General features: G+C 36.3%; 1 protein-coding gene across 2 annotated transcripts; it reads right to left on the bottom strand.

Annotated features, from left to right (window-relative positions):
• Positions 1–2,095: 2,095 nt before the first annotated feature.
• Positions 2,096–17,168, bottom strand: LOC129260831 (carbohydrate sulfotransferase 11-like). 2 transcript variants are annotated; one of them, XM_054898819.2, is made up of 3 exons: positions 16,932–17,168; positions 10,313–10,443; positions 2,096–6,987 (listed from the first exon to the last, which is right to left on the bottom strand). In XM_054898819.2, exons 1-3 carry the CDS (start codon positions 17,029–17,031, stop codon positions 6,079–6,081), a joined length of 1,140 nt encoding a protein of 379 aa, XP_054754794.2. In that variant the 5' UTR covers positions 17,032–17,168; the 3' UTR covers positions 2,096–6,078. The 2 variants fall into 2 exon arrangements, with proteins under 2 accessions (XP_054754794.2, XP_063970479.1); XM_064114409.1 differs by having other exon boundaries at positions 17,007–17,168.
• Positions 17,169–18,163: the final 995 nt, after the last annotated feature.

The following is an 18,163-nucleotide window of genomic DNA, read 5'->3' as shown; positions in this document are numbered from 1 at the left end:
GATGACTGTTCTCTGTATTAATCATTAATGTCATTGTGATGCACTGATATGATAATGTACAGATAAATTACATGGGTGGGTTCAACATCGTACAATGCTGGTAGAAGGGGGGGGGGGGGGAATTATTCAAATTTCGCCGATCGGCCAGTTAGTAATAGACCTACAACTTCATTCTCTCTTTCTCTCCTTCTGTTTGTCATTTTTCCACGTCTCTAGCTTTCTTTCTTCGTTATTTTCTATATTTTCTTTATTTCTTCCTCTTTCTTTCTTACTATCTTCCCTTCCTTCCTCGTTTCTTTCTTTCTTCCTTCCTTCCCCCTTTCCTCATTTCTTTCTTTCTCTTTCTTTCTTTCTTTCTTTCTTTCTTCCTTCCCTTTTTTCTTTCTTTTTTCTTTCTTTCTTTCTATCTTTATCCTCCCTTTCTATCTTTATCCTCCCTTTCTTTCTTTATCCTACCTTTCTTTCTTTTTCTTTCTTTCTTTCCTTTCTCTCCTTCCTTTCTTCTTTCCTTCCTTTCTTCTTTCCTTCCTTCCTTCTTTCTTTCCTTCCTTCTTTCTTTCCTTCCTTCTTTCTTTCCTTCCTTCCTTCCTTCCTTCTTTCCTTCCTTCCTTCCTTCTTTCCTTCCTTCCTTCTTTCCTTCCTTCTTTCCTTCCTTCTTTCCTTCCTTCCTTTCTTTCTTTCTTTCTTTCTTTCTTTCTTTCTTTCTTTCTTTCTTTCTTTCTTTCTTTCTTTCTTTCTTTCTTTCTTTCTTTCTTTCTTTCTTTCTTTCTTTCTTTCTTTCTTTCTTTCTTTCTTTCTTTCTTTCTTTCTTTCTTTCTTTCTTTCTTTCTTTCTTTCCTTCTTTCTTTCTCTCCTTCCCTCTCACACGTAAAAACACCATCAGATGATTAGACCAACATGAGATATATTCGTCATTATTTTATTGCACGATCATAATTTACATTATGAGTGATAACAGAGCATCATTATATTAATGTATTCATATCAGTTCATTCTCAGATAAGATTTTCACATAAAGCGCATATAGTGTGCCTCAATAACAATTACAAAAATTAATAATGGTCAAACAACCTTTCGATTTGCATTATATGTTGTTTTGTCCTATTAGCAAAATGAGTACCTGACTAAAGGCCTGCATAATTATCCTTTAGACCTTCAACTACCTATACGATGAATGTATAATATTATTGAAATAAATAATTTATAATGGTTAATTTGAGATAATGGGTCAAACAAGTACATATACAGTATCTCTCAAACATGAATGTCCAATATCATATCTATAATATTCAGATATGAACAATTTTTCAATGAAATTCACTAAAAATTACATTTGTAGTAAATCATATTTACTAAAAAAAACATGATAATTAAAATGTGACTTTCCACTTGGTCTTTTGTACTTTTTCTATTTCCTTTTTGAAGTAATCATCTGTTTGATGAATTAGTCATATTTCACCAGGCGTAATATCATTCTACAATCATCTTTCACCTTCTCATGACCAAAGATTTTTTAAAATCCAATATTTATATAAACAATTGGGATGGACTAACACATGTTGATTGGTGAAGATGGCGCTCTTTCGTTTTACTGGACTGTGATATTGTTGACATGAAAGTGGCAACTTGGTCCACGAGCTTCATCTCACGAGATTTGATTATGTATCACTTTATTTCATCATGCAATAAAGGATCATAGTCCATATGAAATATAATATTTACGAACACAATGAAGAGAGGAGTATAGGTCCTGGCACATTACTACCGAGGCAGTACATACAATACAAACCATAATACAAGACAAGACGATAACATAATGAGTGATCTTGATTGCGATTAATCTTATATTAAATTCTTATATTCTGTAATCAAAATAAATGAATAATGTAAACAAGTAGAAATATTAACAAGTGATTAAAAAATACACAATATATAGTTTTTACTTTTATTGTGAACATGCACGGTCTTTTATCGTCGTCACTATAATTTTTTTTTTTTTCATTAGTATCATTGGTGTTTTTTTTTAACATTATTATTGTTGAGTAGAAGAAATAACCAGTTGTCTCACGATGTGAGACAACTGGTTATTTCTTCTACTCAATCCTTCACCACAATGAACCTCTTCCACATCATTACTATTGTTATTACTATTATAAGGGGAAACAACTCCTGACGTTGAATGACTCCACTGGAAATAAGGAACATCGGCTTTTATGGGCTATATTTTGTCAAGACATTTGATGTTTCCAAATTTTTCTTTGTATTTTGAAATATATACCATACGAATAATATCATTCAATACCAAATATCAGTGGCGTACCTGGCATATTTTGTCCGGGGGGGGGGGGGGCAAGCGACAAGGATGAGCAAGGTGGGGGGTACATATAGGCACAATTTTTTCAAGGGGGGCTGATAATCATTGCCCAAATATCAACTTCACAGTTTTAGGTCAATTTACACTGATAAGAAAAATAATAATTGTGAGCGTGAACGCGAGCTGATTTTTTTCTAAAAATTTAGACCTAAAACGATACATTTTGTGCACTTAATTATGAATAGGATGGGGTATCTTCCTTAATAAATTATGCGAGCGCGAGCTAAAAAAGTTTGATATTCCTAACTGGACACTAGACATTCTAAGCAGTTTTACAGGATGGGTATCTAAACAGTCGGGCGGGCGCGAAGCGCGAGCTAAAACTTTTGATATTCCGACTTAAGAACTGGATATTCTAAACACTTTTAGTAACCATGAACAAATTGGTTTCTAACTGAATTAATTGATGCGAGCGCGAAGAGCGAGCTGAAAATTTGAGATATTCCCCCTGAAAAGTGGACATTCTAAGCACCTTTTTTTTTAAACTATGAACAATATGGTAGTTAAAAACAATCAATTGGTGTGAGCGCGAAGCGCGAGCTGAATATTTTTGATATTTCGACCTGAAAACTTTACATTCTAAGCACTTCATTTAATTATGAACAGGATGGAATTTTATGCGAGTGCGAAGCTCAAGCTGAAATTTTTGATATTCCGACCTAAGAACTTGATACTCTAAGCAATTTTTGTGACCATGAGCAAATTGGTTTCTAATGATATATTTTTGATATTTTTCTTTTTTTATATTCCGTCCTGAAAACCTGACATTCTAAGCACTTCATTTAACTATTAACATGATGGATATACCTAATACAATTATACGAAGCGCGAGCTGAAATTTTTGATATTCCGGCCTAAGAACTGGATAAGCACTTTTTGTAACCGTGAACAAATTGGTTTCTAACTAATCAATTGAGGCGAGCGCGAAGTGCGAGCTGAAAATTTATCTTAGGTATCCAACTAAAAATTTGATGAAAGCGCGTAGCGCGAGCGAAAATTTTATTGTTATAATTATACCCAAAAGTTGTTCTCTACCTTTTTCCTGTCCCTGGTCAGCCCAGTCCGTCCTCACTATCGGTACAGACTACAGAGAGCTCTAAAAGTCGCATTGCGTAAAAATCACAATTTACCGATGAAAGTGTACAGTTTAATTGACATTTACCGACAACGATGGTGGAACTAAAAACCCCGATTCAGTTGGAACAGCCCGTGTGCCCGACAGTTTATCATTTTTTCCGACAGTCTGCAGTCCAGTTTTTGTTTTCCCCTTTCTCTTAAACTCTTTCTTCTTTTTCACCTTCCCCACTTTTTTCTCTTTCCTTTTTCCTCTTTTCTTTTTTAATTCCCCTTTTTGCTTCCTTTTTTTTTACTTGTGATTCGTCAGGGGGTGGGGAGCAGTCTGCCCCCTGCCCCCCTTAGGTACGCTAGTGCCAAATATTATTTAATGATAGCTTTAATGATAATAATCGAATGACAACTTTTTTGTCAATGGGAATCAAATTTTGATAAAGTGCCCCCTCAAAAAAAGAAATAAAATAAACAAATACATTTTTAAAAAATAAATAAATAAAAAAGTAGAAATTAATGTTTATAAATAAATGAATGAAATAAAATTAACAAATAATAATAAGAATATACATATTATAATCATAATAATAAATTGCACGGGTTTGAACATTATTCAGCTACATATATCTTTGTCAACAAATTCCGTTTCGATTTCGTCCGTATCCCCAGAGTACACTGGCGTAAATCCGTGTTGAAGGGTGGGGGGGATGACTGAAATATTTTTGCATTTTTTTGCAATCATGTTTTTAGATATGCAAGGAATTGCCATTGATATGTCCACAGTGGCGTACCGTGGGTCACGGCATTGGGGGGGGGGGGGCACCAGCAAAAATTTTGAATCACTGAGTGAGTGCGCTAGTGAGCGCGCTCAGTTGCCAGTTATACTGACCTCATAGAGACATTTCAAGGACAATGTCATTAAACTGATATGTATCTCACTGATCAAATAATGTGAGCGCGAAGCGCGAGCTGAAATTTTTTTATATTCACACCTAAAAAGGGACATTATAATCAAATTTGTGTAATCATGATAGGTACCTGTCTCGCTAAACATTGCGAGCGCGAAGCGCGAGCTGAAAATTTAGATAATTCAGACCTGAAGTGGGGCATTATAAGGTTTTTTTTGTAGGAATTAACTAGGACCATACGTATTTCATTAACTAAATGATGTGAGCGCGAAGCGCGAGCTGAACATTTTTGATATTCAGATCAGAAGAAGGGACATCTTTAGGACTGATTTTAGGAATTCATGAAAAGCAGACATATCTCACTAATCCACTAATGCGAACGTAATCACGGACAGGAAATGTTTCATATATACGAAGACCTTAACATGGGGCAACCACTTTTTGAGTCATGAAAAAGAAGCATATGTCAATACATAAAACAATGATAACTTAAGTGCTAGGAAATATATTTGGTTTATATTGACTTGAAAACGGGATGTTTTAGTACAACAGGATTATATATCACGTTAAACAGACAATGCGAGCACCAGGGACAATAAAGACGTAGGCCCTGGGCAAATTATGTTTCATAAAGTTATGATAAAAATGTTTCTCATGTAATGTAACATAACATAATTATAATATAATATAATATAACATTGATTAATATTTTCTTCTTTCCTACTACGTTTCTCTTCCTTTCTCCCTCTTTTCTCCTTTTTCCCCTTTCCCCGTTTTTTTTTGTTGGTCAGCCGATGGGGGGGATGTGCCCCCCATGCCCCCCGTAGTTACGCCACTGTATGTCCATATGGCAAATACCCCTCCAATATTATTATCTTTTTTACCCCATGATGGTTTAATGGTTTTATTAGAGATTACATTAAAAAAAAATTGACATTCCATCTTAATCCCTTCGCAAAGACCCCAACATTTATGAATTGGAAGAAACAGGGGTTTCTCTTCAATGTTATAATAAGGACATAAGTATTTCGTTTGAAAATGGTGAACTGGCTCTTTATTTACATTTTATGATTCAATAATATTGTTTTATTTGTTAAGCGGTATTTTAGGAAGAATATTCACCAATAAAACAATTATCTCTTGTGATTTTTTTTCAATTTCTTTCGTAAAAAGTGGGGGGGGGGGGATGTTTGTACAGGCCATCCCCCCCTCCTCGAAAAGTGGGGGGATATATCCCCTCCATCCCCCCCGGGATTTACGCCAGTGCCAGAGTATATCCCACAGACCCACACCTTATTCATGGTTCCATATCAGTTTCATAAAGTAATGCTTGATATTAATCTAAAGGCACTTTGCAATCACCAAAAAATAATATTGCAACATCAAATAGCAAGTGTATGGTAGAAATCTTACTGTTTCTATCTCATAAGTTTTTTTTCGGTTTTATAATAAACTTGTCGTTATAATAACCTCAAATTTGTTTTTTATTATAATCTAAGTATAGAACAAACCCGTAACTTAGAAAGAAGAAGGAAAGACGAAACATGATGACTGCATGTGTTCAATGTTTACAGTGATCAACTTTTAACACAAATCACCCAATGAAATGTCTTGGATCTCGAAAGCCTGCATGACGTTCAACTCTAAGGAGTAATTTAATACCTGATGGTGTGATAGCACCTTAGATTATAACTGCCTTGCCCGAACACCAGGAAGAGAACTCTTATATCAGCCAACATCAACAAGCTTAGTGTATTTGCTTGATAACTTCAGCCATGGCCTTTGGATAACTGTAGGAATGGAGTACCCGAATAATCGAAGATCTGGATATAAACACTCGACCAGTGACTTAAAATCATTATCACGGATCTTCTGATAATACCTGGACATGTTCTCATCACTCGAGCTATGCCAAGTGTACTTCTGAGGGTCTGCTTTAGGAAACACCATGGACGATCCATTGGGTACTGTCCCCAGGAAACGTTCCACATCATCTTGCAAGGTCTCATACTTTCCAATGAAGTCATACTCGACCAGACATGGCTGACATAAGTTATACTGGTCATTCCAGTGTTCGTCTTCTATTCGCCTTGCAATGAAGTACCTGACAAATTCTGGAAACGAGTAAGCGGCGGTGTTATTTCTCCTTTGGAAGTGTCCAAGATGGTGTTTCTTAAGCCACCGGGTGATGAAGTTTGGGTAGTAGTTCTGGTCCGGGCTACTTGGGTTCTTGAATTCGATTTTTTCACGGTAAGCCGACAGGACACGCGAGAACGGGTTACGAACAAACAAGAACTGTTTATAGTCTTTGATTTTCCGATTAGCATCCTTTTCCGCCAACCTTCCGACCTTCATGAAGACTCTTTCAAACTCAGTATGCACACTTTTATGTTTTACTTCGGGATTGATAATTTGGTAGGAAACAAGAAATAGATGTTTCCAGCTGGTACAGCTTACCTTTGGTATATAGCAGAAGAGAAGTTTATGTTTGTCAATGACAAAGGTGTTCTTGAGACTGGTGAGTTCTGCTGAGGTTAGGTTATGTTCTCTAGATGGATGTTCTTCAAACTCTAGATCAGTACATGCCTGGAGAAGAGTCTTCTTGCGTAGGTCCTGGACTTTCACTTCTGGAGCGGACTATGAAAAGAATATAAAAAAGACGAGGATATATGAGGCCTAAATTGATTTGATTTTCATTGGTTCTGAAATACATAATCAGATGGTGATCTTTACGTACACGTTTATTGACAAATAAAGGAGTGGTGCTGAAACCCCACATGACCAACGATTCCGATGCACCTGCTTTAATCATTGAGTTTAAGCTTTACATTTAGTTCAACTTTGTTTACATTCTTGGTGCTTATGTTGCCACCAATAAATAGATTATTTATTTTCACAAGCCCACAATATGGCAACAAATTTATTTCTCTTATCTCTTATCTGCGACCAGTACGTAGCTCGTAAGTTTTGAAGACTGCATAACGTGTGGATTCTTGAATCCGTTCCAAACGTATTCCTATATTCACCAAATTCAATTACATGTATATGTTTGGTGTATACTGGACGCAAACATGACTCTTGTATTAGTATTCTATTTCTGCATTTTAAGTTTTATGTTTACTCGTTTGAATTTCAGGAAAACAAAATAAGGTTTGAGGTATTTACGCCAATCGTGAAATCTAAACAAAGTGTAGAATCTAAGATTGCAAAAAAAGAAAAAGAACGAGTTGAATGCTCATTTCAAGAAATGGAGCATACAGTTTTAAAGATAATTTACCCTGGTTCATATATTTTGTACATGTCATGCTATAATGCTGTAAATGATATGAGGGTCCTCTATTGAAATACATATAGAAATGTATGAAGTTAGTTATATTTTATGCAACTCTTTTAAACAATGGGAAGACGTATGTGTGTGTGTGTGTGTGTGTGTGTGTGTGTGTGTGTGTGTGTGTGTGTGGGTGGGTGGGTGGGTGGGTGAGTGGTAGGTATGGTGTGTCCGGTGTGTGGATGGATGTTTGGGGCTGATTAATACATTAATTTGCGATAACTTGGCTTGTAACTTAGGTGTTTAAAATGTTCATAACCTATCTTTTGTCAGTTTATATTGTTTGTAATTGTTACTTTGTAAAAACAAATTAAAACAGCAAAAAAAAATCATGCCTATAATTATAGATATAACTCGATAAAAGTGATGTTAATCATCTATAGGCCTATACAGTTTCGACGCCTATAGTATTATGTAGGTCGATACTAGTAGATAAATAATAATTAAAAAAGGTCTGGAATGCGTTGTTTAATGATGCATTCGAATAATTCCCCATTTCGTTCATAAATTCAAATTTGTATGTGTATTGAGAGAACATTGTTATCTCTTTATTCTGTGCTATCACGATCCCCTATACTAGCATGAAATGAATCTCGAATGTTTAGAATGAGAGACTATATTTGACACCTGGTGAGTATATTATTTGTACGATGCACAACGCTACGTGAGACATGACATCATTTTGGTTTCCTCTTCCACGCCGAGATTTGCCTCTATGCCCAGAGTTAAGAACCCATATACCTATAAAGTAGGATCATCGGTTTGTAGTAGTGTTATTGTGTGGAAGTAGAACTACCTTATAATCTGATAATTGAACAGAGGATACCAGCAGATTTTAGACATACACAAAGAGAGAGAGAGGGGGGGGGGGAGAAAAAAACAGTTGGGGGGGTAGGGGTGGCGAGACAGATTGCAAATCACAGAAATGAAGAAGGCGGGATACTAGAGCGAGGTACATGCATGGATGGATAAATGGAACTGCTCATTGCGTGATTCTCAAAGACAGTTACAAACACATCAGGCTAAGATTTTGTATTCTATATAAAGACACTACTATTAGCAAGGAGCTGTGTTGGAAGCTCCTTGCTATTAGCCTTCCCAATCTCTCGTCAGATTAAGAGGGCATAGTTCACATGGTTCATGGTTAGTTGGTGAGAATGTGATCAAAAAGATCTTGATGATTACACCCAACTACCTGAGTAGCAGAACTGTGAAACCCACTTAACCCCGACATGTGGTGATTTCTCATCGGGATATCGCTACATACTCAATCAGAGACAGGGCATGTTAATCTGCGAAAAAAATACTATATGAATGAATTTAACATCACTTTCCGCAGCAAACATACATTTAGAAGGGAGCATGGCATATGGAAGATAGATGAACTAATTAAATCCGGTAATATTATATTAGATCTATCTTATATAGGCAAGAGCAGAGAATGTACAGTGTTACATTCCCAAACACACCCTCACACACACCCACATCCACCCTCACTTGTTGTATGTGTTATAAGCAGGGGCGGATCAATGATTTTCCAAAAGGGGGGGGGGCAAATTTTTCGGAGGAAAATTTTGACAAGCCAAAAAAAAAGGTTTTCAACCACAAATTTATTTCGTACCCGAAAAAACTGACAAGCAAAAAAAAAGAGGTCTTCAATTTCAAAAGAGGGGGCACACCTCGGTTTTAATGGCATTTTTACATTACAAATTTTAATTTTGCTTCTCAACATCAAAGGGGGGGGGGGCACAGGGGGCATGTACCCCCCCCCCTTTGAGAAGCAAAATTAAAAGGATCCACGCCTGGTTGTAAGATAAGAATCGCAGTACAGGAGCTGGAGGAACTATAGTACCGATATCATTTCCGTTCATTATAGCTGCAATAATTGTACCGAAGGGTGAAAATTTGTAATAACTTTCTACACTATTAAAAATAATTCAGACAACGCTGATTACTATGTGAATCGCACAGTAGTTGTTTAAACAGTTTTAAAAAAGTTTTTAAAATCTTAAACAACCATGCTTAAGATATTGATAATTGAATATATAAATTAAAACTTTGTTGTTTAAGATTTTAAACACTTGTTTAAAATGTTTAAACAACTACTTTGCGATTCACATAGTAAACAGCGTTGTTTAAATTGTTTTTAACAGTGTAGGGCCATATTACGTTTTATTTAAAAAATGTGTAGGTAATGGTAAAGGAAAGGTTTAATATAAACAACTATTACAGTAATTTTAGGCCTATTATCATTCTTTCATTTTTGGCACTTGTTTACATCATTAAATTTTACACACACGTATGCTGCTGTAATAAATAAAGATATTGAAGACGCTCTTTAAACTGATTTGTCTCTATTGAATCAATGGATACCACATATACCATGTACCTATAGTAATCTTCAATGACTTTTTGTTCTTTAATCCTCACGCAAATCGAAATATCGTTTAATTGACGAAAATTAAATTTTTAGATACTCTTAGAGTAAGAAGTGTCTGAAATTCTGTCAAGCTTGGGCGTCAAGGCTACAATTTTCATTGTTTTATTGTAACAAAAGGTCTAAATATTAATGTTTTAACTTGAAATCAGATGTCAATCACTCAATGTTTGCTTTGCACATACAAGCAATGTTACCTTTAATATTTCGTCCTGGTTTTCTTGATCTACTTCAACGAGTACTTTTTGATGACTTTGGTCTAACCTCTTAATACTTCTCACATCATCCGCTAACATGTGCTCTTGATTTACATCCAAGTTCATCGGACCTGTGATAGAAATAGGAGAAAATGTCACCAAGGGAAGTGTATAATGCACTGGCGGATCCAGGAGGGGGAGGGCACAGCCGACCCGTGCCCCCCCCCTCCTTTGAGAGGCACAATCAAAATTTGTAATGTAAATATGTCGTTATTACACAAATGTGTCCCCTTTGAAAGTGCTACATAAGCACTTGCCCGATTGCCCGGCAAGTAAAAGTTAGAGTCGGGCAACTGTTATGAAGTGAAGGCCAAAACTACTTGCCCGAATTGGGCAAGCAAAATTCTTACAGTAGAATGACCAAAATTAGGGTGGATGATATGATATTGACCCTAATTTTGGTCATGGCAGGTAAGATAAAATCACTTTGGAAAAAGAAATGCAATAACAAGGTAGATCAGTTCATGTCAAAAGAGAGAAAAAGGTCAATGGTTTATAAAACCGCAAAACTTTCCTTTGAAGAGGTAAAACTTTTATAAAGGATTTATTGGGGCAAGTGAAACAGATTTTTGGGCAAGTATATTCCAACTATTTAAAAATTTACTTGCCCGACTGGGCAAGTGCTTCTAAAAAGTTATGTAGCACCCTGAGTATGGACTTCTTTTTTTTTTGCTCGTCATTTTTTTAAAGTAGACAAAATGACCTTAAGGGGTACTCCAGGCTGCAGTAAATATGATTTGAATAGATAAAGAAAAATCTGACAAACAAACACTGAAAATTTGATCAAAATCGGACAAGGAATAACGAAGTCATGACAATTCAAAGTTTTCCAATTTCCGGTGAAACAGTTCTAGATATGTCTTCATTAATAATTCAATGAGCAAATCGATATCATATCCACTGTAAAAAAAATATTGGGTAAAATTTTTACCACCACAAGGGTAATTATGTGTCCAACCAATTTGGGGCAGTATTTTACCCTAAGCGGGAAGCATATTGTCCAGTAAGGTTAAACAATAAGCAGCAATTACTTTAGAATGGGCAAATTTTTATCACAATGGATAAATAAAATGCCCAAATGAAATGTCCAATGTTGGTTTGACACCTAATTACCCTCATGGAACAATTTTACCCAATATTTCTTTCAGTGTCCCTACTTGTTCTTTTGTATTTTATTATATGAAATTAGTTTTACGTTTATTAAAATTTTTCCTCCAAGAAAAAATGAGATTGACAATTGATTTAGTGCATTACATTTTCATTGCTGCGACTTATTTCATTATATGGGAGACATATTATTCACATATGAATGAATGAATGAATGAATCTTTATTTCGTTTCAATTCCGATATCAAACAACAATAATAACAACAGTAAATTATTGGGATACAAGTAAATAGCAAAGAACAAAAGTAAATAATTACAGGATAATTACAGGATAATATACATAATACATGCACTACTTTTTTATGGAACATTAGTATCACCCATGAGAAGAGATGGAAATGAAACGTGGTGACCTACTAAGAAGCTTAGCTTGTGGGCCATAGGCCACCAGAATGTTAAAAAACTTACATTAGCAATCATTTTAAAACATCATAGAACAAGCAAACAAAAAATTTGAGTAAATAACCAAAGTACAGATATACATATTTACAAAAGATACACTAAAAAGGTGAAATGCAGAATGCAAGCATTCTATTAGACCTAAAGTATAAGAATCTGAAATTCGAAAAGAAGAAAGAAAAGAGGAAAAAATAAATAGGCAGAGCTCTATTTTTGCATAGATAATTGTGGGAAGAATACAATTTATAAAGTTAGACGAGATATAACAAGCAGGCATTTGTTTACTGATCTAAGTATTTCTTCAGTAAATTGGTCTTTAACTTGTTTCTAAAAACACTAAGGCTAGCTGATTGCTTCAATGAAGAAGGAAGGGAGTTCCATAATTTTGGCCCTGTATAAACAAATGTATTTAGCCGAAAACTAGTTTTGACCAATGGCAAGTGGAGAAAAGAAACTTGTCTTGTATAGTAAGAATGGATTTGGTCATTTCTAACACATAATGAATCAAGGGCAAGTGGAAGTTCTCTTTTATTTAATTGATACATAATGCAACCAAGGTTGAGATCAAATATGTCATGTAAATTAAGGAACTTGTTTTCATAAAACAAAATATTAGTGTGAGATCGTGAACTTACTCCACATACTAGTCTAAGTACCCTTTTCTGGACTTTAAATAACCCATCTAAATGAACTTTAGCAGCGTTACCCCAGGCAAGGATGCAATAATTCAAGTAAGGCAAAATGAGAGTTGTGTACAACATGCATAAAATATTTTTTGGGAATATACTCTTCAATGAATTAATGACTCCTGAATTCTGGAAAGAAGTTTACATAAATAGGATATGTGAACTTTCCAGCTCAGCTTACTATCTTGTACTCAAGACTTCAGTAATTTGAACATCACTGATTGTAATATTATCTGGCAATGTTGCTAGGGTGTTGCTGAATAACATGTAGTTTGTTTTAACAAGATTTAAGGAAAGCCTGTTAGCAATGATCCATTCGTTAACAGAAATCAATTCTGAATTGATAGTTTGCAATAAATTGCAGGGGTTCTTTTCAGAAAAAAATATGCTTGAGTCATCTGCAAACAGGATAAATGAAAGGATTTTTGATGACTGAGGGAAATCATTAATATATATGAGAAATAAGATAGGTCCAAGGAGTGAACCTTGTGGCACTCCACATGTAATTGACTGCATGGGAGACTTAACACCATTTAAAAATACAAACTGTTTTCTATCAGAGAGGTAGCTCTTGAACCACTCCAAAGCCTTACCCCGGAATCCATAGAAAGATAGTTTATACAAAAGGATGTCATGGTCAATCGTGTCGAAGGCTTTGGAGTAGTCTAGGAATATACCGACAGTATGTAGCCCATTATCTTTTGCGGAAGAAATTTTGTCAATAAAATGTAACAGAGCATGAGAGGTAGTATGTTTTTCACGAAAACCAAATTGTTCAGGAGCGAGAATATTATTAATTTTCAAAAATTTCATAACACGAACAGAAATTATCTTTTCAAGAATTTTAGAAAAACATGTAAGAAGAGAGATGGGCCGGTAATTTCCAACTTCCTGAGGGTTTCCCTTTTTGTAAATCGGCACAACTTTGGCTATCTTCATACTCAAAGGAACGATTCCATGTACAATAGATAAATTGAATATATGAGTAATAGGAGAAACAATAACATCAATAACTTCTTTAATAAGCTTATTAGATAGGCCATCATACCCAGCAGCCTTATTTGTTTTCAAATTATGAACAATGTCAATCACTTCCTTTTCAACGACAGGAGTAAAGAAACATGAACAGGGAAGTCGATTACCAAGGTAATCATGGAAGAGTTTTTTACTTGGAATAATGAAGCAATAATGATTTCATGTAATAACATAAGAAAAGGGAAAGTTGGGATGTGACATTATCAACATACTCTCATACATTCAACTCCTTCATCTTTTAAAAGGCGTCATCCTATCAAAATTTATGAAGGTATATATTTTCAAATTCAATGGAAGGTTAGAGAGGTTTGTGTGAAAAGCTTTGCATTTGTTCAGTAATCATATTTGCATCCGTATGATTTCTTTTGTTCTCTTTTTCTTTCCTGTAATATATATATGTACGCATATAAGAATAAGTCTACTATACTTTCTTCGTTTCCAAGGGGGATCCACACTTTACAAGCTTTGCTTTTTAGTGGATCCCCCTCATTTCCATTTATGCTCTATATTATACTGTTTTTTCTGTGTTTTTTTTTTTACGAAGTAAGAATGCCCTTCTGTAAAATTGTACTTGATTTGTATTACTTTATATTACTTTGTATTATGTTTTGAATGGAAATGAAATAAAAAGAATTGAAAAGGGGCTAGCTCCCTAGAACCACCTGACTATAGATCTAGCGCGCTTCGCGCTCAATACGTGACTCAAAATTTTCGTGCCCCAAAATGCCCTCACCCCTGGTGAGCGCCACTGACCTCTTCCAATATACGATCTCAAAAACCAAACACAAGAATTAGGCATGTTCTATGTCTCATTCTGACTTTATTACACACATAATTGATAAAATTCACTTCACAGTAAAGCTCGACTCTCTTCTTTGTTATGTCGAAAAGTAAACAGTGCCAAATTGTGTTTATTTTGTCATTCTTCTTCAGTAAGTTTCAATACATCCAATGCTCAAATTATAATGCCATAAAAGCATTGTCTATAGTCAGAAAAATCTAGCAACAATTATTTCTTGATTTGCAGAAGGTTTCTTTCAAGGGTTGAAAATCCATATCATACATTATGTGTGGGCCTATCCCGTTTCAAAGGGATATACGCGTACTGAGGCGAAGTATTCTATTGACAATTGAGCTGCTTATTGCTGTGTACTGTTCAGTTCTTTATAGGCCTTTCCATTTCTGTATTTTTTTACGAAGGCCCAGACATGACACTTAGTTGATTAACCTCACTTGACTGTTTTTTATTCTCTGGATTTACTGAACGACGGTAGTTTTACCCGATAAACGGTAAATAAATAAGAAGAGAGATTGAAATGTTACATCCCCATCTGAATTATAATTATAGGCTTACAATACTTGATTCGTACCACTCCCGGGGGGGGGGGGGGGGCACTCAGTATATAATGCATAGTGGGTATGTGCCGCGGAGGGGACCCCCATTTTTACACTCAAATTTCCGTTCCGAGGCATAGCATTTTTGTCTTATTGAGAAAAAGAACATAGAAAGCCGCTCCAGAGCATAGCATTTTCTTCTTCTCGAGATAAAAAGAAGGAAAAAAATCCGCTCCAGGGCTTCCCATATTTTCCGTTACCGGGTCCGTTACGCCGTTCCGGTCGCAATTTTGGTGAAAAGCGGCCGCAGTTCGCTGTCCGACCATCGCCTCTCCGCTAGCGCGCCCGTCAGTCGTGCCGCCGGGCTATAGCTAGCTGCATGTACGTTCCATAGGGATGCATACGCACTCGCACACAGGCAACCCGTTCCAAGGACCCCCGTTTTCACAAACATTTGTAGTTCCAAAGCTCGTTCCGAGGACCCTCCTTTTTACAATGAGCCCGCTCCAAGGCCCCCGTTTTTTGTCTCGCCCGCGGCACACCCCTACCACTTTTTTGGTCGAGTGCCCCCCCCCCCCCCCGGGGTACCACTGGCGGCTTTATACAGTGGTGCTCAAAAGTTAGTGAACCCCACCAGAAAATGAACATGTTTTTAAGTGTCCAAGTTCTACTTTGTTTTAGATATTTAATTGCCAAGTCAGGTGATAAAATATTACATTCCAATATAGGTTTGTAGGCTCGCCACACATTGTAGTGTTGTCGTCTACATTCAACACTCAGCATGAAAGAGTGCATTTTGTGGTGGGGTTCATTAACTTTTGAGCACATTGCACCAATGCGAAACTAAATGACAAAGGTGATATCCTGTATTTGTCGGCGTTGATCCATGGACGACTTGTAGACACGACGACACGACTTTTGGACACGCTCATGGTCAAACGACATACCGTACGTGCATATGCATGGAGGGCTGGAGCTATACCATGTGTAAATAGAGCTCCATAGAGCTACTATGCAGTTCGTTTCACTGTATCCCAAATAGTATAGGTACATGGTGTGATTTGACCAACATGAAAACTCCTTTTACCTCCATTGTATAACCAGGGTGTTCTGGTGGAATGAACTGTGAGAAGTGTAATCATGTACTACAGGAGGAAATTTTCATTTCCTGTCTGTGATCGTAGTATTATGCAGGCACGCAATGCTGTACATGTAGTATTATTTCTGTCTTATAATCTTATTTTTAAAACATTTCAATGCACGTACATAAGATGAAGCAAAATTAGAAACAAATAGGGTGGGCCTGATATATAATATTCACCTCATTAAAAGTGGGGAGACAACTAGTTTAACAAAACGATACGGCATACGGAGCATACAAAACAGCAAACAATCAATATAAAAATAGAAACAATGCCAGCCGGTGTATGGGTCTATAGTTTTTACAAAATGCGACCGACTGGTAATGAAATGCGCGGGGTAATATTCCGCAGTTAAACCCACATTCGACAAGCAATAAGCAATCAATTCTCTCACGTTTACGATTTACATTTAATTTGGTGATGTTGGGCTAGATCACACAAGCGGCAAATGCCTGAGCTAGCCGTGGACAGGGGGAAGATGGATATTTTATCGTTCGGTATTTGGGATAGCCCCGGCCGGTTGAAGAACTCTATTTGTGTGATTTAATGACAAATCCAACTCACCATAACATTGTCTTATACTACTGTTGCAAAGAAATCTCAACCAAATTCACAACGCAGGAAATCGAAGTAGAAGTAGACAGTACTAGAGCCTATTATTATCATTATATTCCCTGATCTGATTAAGAACAGATAAAGTATTAGTAATTATATAATTCTATACATGCTGCATTCATCATGGGCTGAATCATTCATGTATCAATGTAAATTAAAGTTTAATGTACATGTACTTACCAAGGAAGTTCCTGAAGAGGAGAAAACAGTTAAATGCAACAGATGAAAAGGTTAACGCTATCCACAAGAATTTACCAAAATACCTCCATCTCGCCATCATCACAGGCTTGCACAACGATGGGTTTGGGTTATAATGTAGGCCTCTATGTATACGTGACTACTCCCGACTCTTGCAGTCATCCAGTGAGATTGCTGGAGTGCACACAAACAGTTCAGTTGTTTTGGTGGTGGCGGTATACAAGATTTCGACTTGGGAGTGATCATTTCCCTCGTCCTATTCATAGTGTGGTATACAAATATATCGGGCTTTGAGAAAGTTTAGTATCAATTATGTTTCCAAATCCAGATCCCGTGGGACATTTGTGCCAAAAGTTTAGGCCCCTTTTGACTCTCTGTTTATTATTATGCAAGACTTGGTTTGTACTTCTGGCTATGAAAACATTGGGTCAAAGTGATACATCATGCATGACAATAGAGCTTCTGTCCTGTAATCTCACTGTTAAAGGGGCCAACATGAAACAAATCATGGAGAAAATTATTTGCAGAAAACATTATCTGTCCCAGGTCCTTCGGAGCCACTAACTTCTACCCATATTCTAAAAAAAAAAAAACCCACTTCACTCTCTCAATTAAAACAATAGATGTATAATGCAGGCTTCTCCAACCGATCGACACGCCCATGTATGACACAGAACCCATTCACGGCTATATATACCACTAAAATGGTACTTGGTTAAAATGCGAAGTTCCAGGGACCTGGGAACGATTTTTTCAGTGGGGGTGCTGAAATCTCTCCTCAAAGGTGAGGGGGGGGGGAAGACACAATTGAGTTTTCCATAATTACACACACACACACCCTCACACACATATACATATATATATAAATATACATATATATGACTGTCAATTCTTAGCTTTCTTCTTATAAAAGAACATAAATATATAATTAGATAATTTGAGCGCGAAGCGCAAGCTATTTTTTGTGGAAATTTCATGTATTTTGTCCTGAAAATTGAACATTTTGAGCAATGTTTGTGGTCCAAGATGCGTATGTAACAAATGATAATTGTGAGCGCGATCAGCCCGAGCAGATATTTTTTATATACGCTCTGGCCTGATCAAAAGGGACGTGTTATAAGGACTGTTTTGCAGTTACCCATGAAGACGATACATATATCAACAATCAAATAATGCGAGCGCGAAGCGCGAGCTTAAAATTTGACATTCCGACC

The sequence above is a fragment of the Lytechinus pictus genome, unplaced genomic scaffold, assembly GCF_037042905.1.
Source record: "Lytechinus pictus isolate F3 Inbred unplaced genomic scaffold, Lp3.0 scaffold_19, whole genome shotgun sequence".
Lineage (NCBI taxonomy): Eukaryota > Metazoa > Echinodermata > Echinoidea > Temnopleuroida > Toxopneustidae > Lytechinus > Lytechinus pictus.
The sequence above is the reverse complement of the archived record's forward strand: the minus strand, read 5'-3'. Positions and strand labels throughout refer to the sequence as shown.